At 48.0% G+C, this 6,918-nt stretch overlaps 1 protein-coding gene across 1 annotated transcript; it reads left to right on the top strand.

Annotated features, from left to right (window-relative positions):
- The first annotated feature begins 85 nt into the window (after positions 1-85).
- MFSD6L (major facilitator superfamily domain containing 6 like) lies at positions 86-1,597 on the top strand. The gene has a single exon (XM_010178129.2). The coding sequence runs from the start codon at positions 86-88 to the stop codon at positions 1,595-1,597; it is 1,512 nt and encodes a 503-aa protein (XP_010176431.2).
- The last annotated feature ends 5,321 nt before the right edge of the window (positions 1,598-6,918 follow it).

Raw genomic sequence — 6,918 nt, forward strand, 5'->3', positions numbered from 1 at the left:
CAGCACCGTGCCGGCAGCGGGCACAAGCAGCTACGGTGCTTTAAGCGTGAAGGCTGTTACGAACGCAAAAGCTGTGTCAAAAGGAATGGTGAAAACTACTGCTGACATTTTGGTAGCGAGCAGAAAGTCAGCACTGACCAGTTCAGCCTTGCAGGGATTATTTGGCCTGACAGATACACGTGAGAAGAAAGACAGAGGGGCTGGTGAAGGTGATACAAAGACAAACGGCAGCTGGACAACTTCTCTGCAAGCAGTGAACCAGGAGACACGAAAAGCAGAAACACCAGCTTCCTACAGGCCTCCCTTACATGGACTTCAGAAGGAAATGACCAGTCTGGGTTCTACTGCAGTAGATCTTGCTGCTAATGCTGAAGAAAGCCTTTATGCTGGCAAAAGTAATGCACTGTCTGGGTTTAAAACAACTCTTCCTACTGTTGGAGACGCTCACACATCTGGAAACCTTTCAGACCACCAGAAAGATGCTCAAGATGTCAGCTTCAAGGCAGTGCGAAACATCTTTCAGGACAGAAAGCACCAGATTTTTCTGATGGTGCTGGGTGCTGTTGTGCTCTGGGAGCTGTTGGCTGCTTCTTTCGAATGGGCAGTGGATGAGGGTCTCTATGAATATCTCGACTTCGTCGACGCGACTGACAGGTACGGCAGGCTGTGGATTTGGAGTTACCTGGGGGCCTCTGTAGGTGCCTGCAGCATTGCCATACTCGTGGATCATCTGAATTGCTTCCTCAGCAGGAGAGTTTCCCGCCTCGCTGTCCATTTCTATGGCTACGCTCTCCTGGTGACGCTCTCATTGCTTGTCAGTGTCTTTTTTCCCATCCACGTTCCCAAGAAAACCAGCCGTGTGAGCAGAAGCGCCAAAGCCCTGGCCCTGCTGTGGAGTGACGGCCGAGCAGTCCTGTGTGCCATCACCATCTTCCTCGCTGCCACGGCTGGGTCTGCAGTGCAGAATTTTCTCTTCTGGCAGATGCAGGACCGAGGCAGCAGCGAGCTGTACATGGGGCTCTCTGTGGCCATTGGGCTACTTGCTGAAATTTCGCTTTATTTCTTCAAAGGAAAGTTGCTGAGGAGTTTCTCAAGCAGCAGGATTGTTGCAGCCAGTCTGAGCCTCCTGACCGTGCAGCTGCTGTGCTATTCCTTCTTGTGGACGGCGTGGTCAGTTCTCTTTGTCCAGCTTTTATCTGCCTTCAGCAGCGGAGCTCTGTGGTGGGTGGTTAACGTGACAGTGGATGACGTAGCCACGCCAGGCATGGAGAGGTCCCTGCACGCTGTTCTCCAGGGCCTCTGCCACGGTGGAGGAGCGAGCTTGGGCAGCTTTGCAGGAGGATTTATCGTGGAGTACTTTGGCCTGGCGGTTCTGTACAGGGCGTGCTGCGTCTGCCTGGTGCTGTGGCTCTTCTTGTTCTTAATTGTTCAATCTAAATTGCCACGCCAGAAAAAAATCAATTATTCTCATCTCCTGGCTGCTGATTCCAGTGATCTGAGTGAGTCTGACGAGGAGAATGAGAGGGACTGGCTGGTGAAAGCTATGAAGGATGAAAGCTTTAATAGGAATTGGTCACAACAGCATAGGATCAACTAATCTGTACTGGAATGTCAGGGGTGCAGTGGTAATGTGGTGTCTTGATGATGCCCATTCATTCCAAAGTGCTGAATATATATAGTATATATCTGACAGGACAGATTTTCATTTTAAAAATTTTATAAATTTTTTATTTTCTTAATTTATAGCATTTTTGTAGGAATTTTCCCTTTTTAAACTTTTTGCTTCCAAAATCATACCAAGGTATTTCAGGGATACACTTGCTGAAGTGAATGTAGACAAGTGTTTAGTTGAAAAACAAATTTGAATTGAATTCTTGCTTCCCAGAGCTGATGCTGTGGAAACTGTGAGCGAAAGCTGTGACCTGGACTTCGACACAACCGAATGAACAATACCGTAATGCTGGCAGCACAGTCAGCTTTTTAGAGGTGCTGGCTGTGAACTTTTGCCAAATAAGGGATGTGAATAAAAAAAATAAATTTAAAAAAAAGGTTAATTTGCTCTGCTTTGATTTGTAAAATCAGGTTTTGCTGCAGACTGCCTCTCTCCTCACGTTTTGGGATTTAACTGTGTTTCTGCATCGCTGTCTATTGGAAACAACCTGCCACGTCTGCTGGCAGCCGGTGCCTGCTGGCTGTCCTTCCACAGAGCAGCCCGTGCCCTTCCTCCTGGTTATTGACCCAAGGTGGCACCCAGCATTCCAGGGACCAGGAAGCAGCCTGCCCTCCTGATCTGACTCACTTCTGTGGGCTGGGAATTAACCTGGGGCAATATTCATTCAGAAGGAACTTGGCTCTGGCTGAGCTGGTCTCGTTGAAGCTGGTGACCCTCCCTGGGTAGGTCTGGCCCGGGGGCAGCCCTGTTGTCAGAGTTTCCTATTTCAAACTAAGTCGGTATCCTGAACAGGCCCTGGCTGCTCAGTCCAGAAGGATCCTCAGGCTGCCTTGTCACAGAATCACAGAATCACAGAATCACAGAATCACAGAATCACAGAATCACAGAATGTTGGGGACCTCGAAAGATCATCCAGTCCAATCCCTCTGCCAGAGCAGGAACCTAAATGAGATCACACAGGAAGGCGTCCAGGTGGGTTTTGAATGTCTCCAGAGAAGGAGACCTTATCTGCCTTGCCTTAACCTTAAAGCACACAGATTTCAACACCACTTTGACAGGTAAGTTGTGCATATAAATGAAAAATTGGTGGTCGGATCTCATTGAAAGATCCGTGTCAGACCCCAAACAGGGCGGGCGGAGAGGCTTTGGGCCTTACAGTCCTTTCAGCTGCCATCCAAAGCTGCTGTCGGTTTATTAGGTGTTTCCTTGGTCAAGTGACTACATCGTTCCTTTGCAGAGGGGTAGATTTTTAATAACACCTTCCTGATGTTTTACAAGCCATGAGACAGCTGCAAAAAGCAGAATATTTCTTTAAATGCATATTTAATGTGTAAGTGGCATTGCAGTCTGTCACCCTACTGTGTTCTGGGCTCAGGAGGAGGTGGTTGGGGACAAGGAAAGGCAATGCCATTGCAGATCATCTCTGTGTGCACCGATTCCAGGTTATCTGTACATCAGATGCTTTCAGGGCAGTCAGCTCCCTGTTTTTCTGGCACAAATCACCGTGACGTACAGAACGCTCGAGAGTGACTCCATAGACAGAATTATCCTCGTGCCAAGAATAGCTTTTTTATTAAGAAGTTACCTTCTCCCAGGAGTTCAGACTCAAGTTGAGAGCAATTTTAGTGTCAGGAATTTATCCCAGCCTTATTATCATATAATGCCTCAGGAACACTCTGTGATTCTGTGAACTCTAATTACTTGTTAATAGAGTATCTGACTTCAGTCTTGAGTAACATGACTGCAGGCAGCACATCCCAGAGCCCCGTGTGCTTTGGTGAGGTGAACGCTGCAGAAATAGCTGGGGTGGTTTAAAATGCTGTTGCTTCTTAAGCTGGAAGGGACTACCCTGATGTGAAGCCAATTAAATGGATTATATGTGCTCTTTTTATCTGCTGCAGCACAAAACCAGCTGCTGTAATTCCAGTTTTGCAAAGAGAAACCTTGAAATGACAAGTGCTTGTGCAATCAGAGGGTGGTGGCACCTGCCCGGCAGAGCTGCCGTGACTTCCCTGGGCTCTTACCCCCGGGGTCCCTTTGGCCACGGATGTTTAGATGTGCTCAGCCACTGTGAACAGGGAGGGTTTAAGGTATGGCCCAAAGCTCAACTTCACTGTAATAATCTACATAATAACTTTTTAAAAAGTCATTAATCCAACAAACACATTTGGTGCTGATTCAGAGGAGAATCATACACAGTTTGAAGTGTGTTCTGAATTACAAACCACTATGGAAGTGGAGGTGGTAGAGGGCTCATTCGCTGGAGAAATTGGACCCATTTGATTAAATAATTTTCCACTGGGGTTTATACGGTTTCTGTGTGTGAGCTCTACATCAATGACTCATAGAATCATAGAATGGTTTGGGTTGGAAGGGACCTTAAAGCTCATCCAGCTCCAACCCCCCTGCCAGCAGCAGGGACACCTTCCACTAGACCAGGTTGCTCAAAGCCTCATCCAGCCTGGCCTTAAACACTTCCAGGGAGGAGCAGCCACAGCTTCCCTGGGCAACCTGTTCCAGTGTCTGACCACCCTCACAGTGAAGAACTTCCTCCTAATATCTAGGAACTGGAACTGGATGAGCTTTAAGGTCCCTTCCAACCCAAACCAGTCTGGGATTCTGTGATATGAGGCACTTTAAAATTAACCTTCGCTTCACCTTTAATATTTAGAAATCTTGCCTGAAGAAATCAAGGAGCAGAAAATGTCATTCTCTTATCATGATGTCACCAGTACAGCAGGTAGGGAAGCTGTTGGTAACACGGGTTCAGTTTTGAAATTCTGAGAACATTTCTACCTCTGAGCAGGTCGAAAGGCCTGGACTGTGGAGGCAGTTACACCACCGAAAAGAGCAGGTTTGTGTTAACATGGGGTTTATTGTTAGTAAAAGGAATTTTGAGACAGAAAACACAATCACATGCTGAAATAACTTTAATATTCAAAGCATGAATTGAGAAACATGAACCTGATTTTTTTACATATCCTAAGGAAAATAAACTTCTTAAATAACTCCAAACCACTTAGGTTCATCCCTCCACAGGAACAGGAGTTTGGGGCCTTGGGACCACAGTCCTTTCTCACCAAGTTGCCTTCTATCCTCAAGATGCACCTAGTTGAGTTGGCAGTGCAGAGCCCTTTGAGCATCACCTTGGAAGCATTTTTGAAGACTCTGAGTTTGTTGAATGTGCCTGAGCCATGTCTGTTTGCTGTCGCTCACTCAGGTGGTTTCTTTAAAGAGCTTCACGTGACCCTGTCTATCCTCATGTTCCCCAAGCTGCATTTTAATTCTCTTTGTATTTGTCAGCACCTTTCAAGTTCCAGGAAGGTTGTATTGCTGTTGCTTGGTCCTGGATGATGTTCTGTTTATAAGTTTATAATGGATGTTTATAATGGATGTACTTTCTGTTGGGTAGGTGCTTGATTTCTGCAGAAGTGACTCTGTACAGGGAAATATTAGCGCTTTTGAGAAATATTCTGCTAGTGCCCTGGAAGCATTGCTGCTAGTGACTCTCCTCTCACTTAGACCAAAGTGAAAGTCATCTCAAGACCCATTAGAACTTCTCAGCCATGGATGTGAGGATGTAGACCATAGCTGGGAGAAGGAAGAACCAGAGTTCACCAGCGAGGCAGTTTGCATGGGGCACGCTGACTGTACTGTGTGGTGCACTGGATTTGCATCCGCCTCTGGATTCACACGTAGTGATTACGCTCAATGCAGCAGACCAAACAGTGTGTGCTAATGGGATCATAACTGCCCGCAGCTCTGGGCTTTTGATTTAATCCTGTGGTTTTATTAAGAATAAAGTGAGCGTATAGAACGTGTTGAATTCCATGAGCAGCCCACAGCAGATCTGGCTACTCACAGCACAAGTAATCCTGACAAGTATTCGCCTGAAGAACTAATTAAAACATTTGCATACTCATTTTCTCTGCATTGTGGGGCAATGTGAAGGTGAGTCACTTCAGACCTGAGCTCATCGTTATAGTGATGGCGGCTGCTCATCATTTAACGAGCTGAGGAACAGCCTGTTGGTGGCTGCTCTTACCTTGCACACTAGTCCTGAAGTGGCAGTGTCCCTCAGCTGGGCTTTGCCTGTCTGTCTGGGAGCCCAAATGACAGTGCAGCTGCCTTGCAAAACTCTGGAAGTATTCATTCAAATAGTGAAAGATTTTTTATGGATAGGTTTAATTTTTGTCTCCCCATTTTGTTTACGTGCCGCAGTTATCCTCAGTGAATGAAACACTGTCTCCCTGCACATGTTCTGGTTTAAAACACTGGACCAGATCAAAAGGCAGCAGTTGCTCTCTGTTTTTTTGAGGTGGGAATTCCAAGATTTTGCTCAGGTTTATGTCAGTTCCAGTAAGGACTTTTCACATGGATTATCTCGGCAGCCTGTTTCACTGGGGAGGGGAGCAGCTGGAGAGGAGGATGCTGCGAGGTCCTGATAGCAGATACCCCAGTCTGGTATTTCTCTGCAGGGAGGTGTAACCACCCCTGGCATTCCCATGTCTCTGTTTTGTCACCAATAGCTCAGCTTATTGCACTGACTATCGACCTCTAGCCATGTCCCTGCCAGCCAGGCAGGGGGACAGCTGGGCGATGGGGGGACAGGGCAGAACCCAGCAGCTGCTCCCCCAGGCCTGGCCCTCACCTCTCTGCTGCTGTCACTGTTGCTGTTCTCCAGCCTAGTGACTTTATGTGGCACTTCCCAAAATGAGCTGGAGGGTGTCCCTGAGGCCCCTGGCAAAGGTGTTGTGTCCCTGGGCCCAGCCTCGCCCTCACCTTGGACCCTGCACAAAGCCAGTGTGGGCCATCGGTGCCAGCTGCAGACATGTCCTGGCAGAGAAATGTGTCCCAGCAGAGGACACGAGTCCCCTCTGTGTTTTGGGGAAGGTAGTGGTGAGGTGTGTCTCTGCAGGGGACAGCAGGTTGTCAGTCCTCAATGGAGCCAGTGCTTCTGGAATCAGTGAGTGAGAAGGGTAAAACCCCGCGAGTGGGAGGGTTTGCAACCTACACCCTGTCCTCACCTGGGACAAACCTCCACGGTGGTGGGACTGGTCATTGCTGTGTCCCAGAGTGAGCCCAGCCGGGGGGAGGAGAGGGGCATCACCCATCGCCGAGATCCCCCTGGCTGTGGGTGCTGCCGAGGTGCCACCAACCCACCTTTGAATTCCAGAGCAACAGGTACCTTTGGACACTCTAAACACTCGCTGTTGTGTTTTTCCACAGGGAAAGCGCAGCTGCCC

The sequence above is a fragment of the Antrostomus carolinensis genome, unplaced genomic scaffold, assembly GCF_000700745.2.
Source record: "Antrostomus carolinensis isolate BGI_N321 unplaced genomic scaffold, ASM70074v2 scaffold55921, whole genome shotgun sequence".
In the NCBI taxonomy this organism is placed as follows: Eukaryota; Metazoa; Chordata; class Aves; order Caprimulgiformes; family Caprimulgidae; genus Antrostomus; species Antrostomus carolinensis.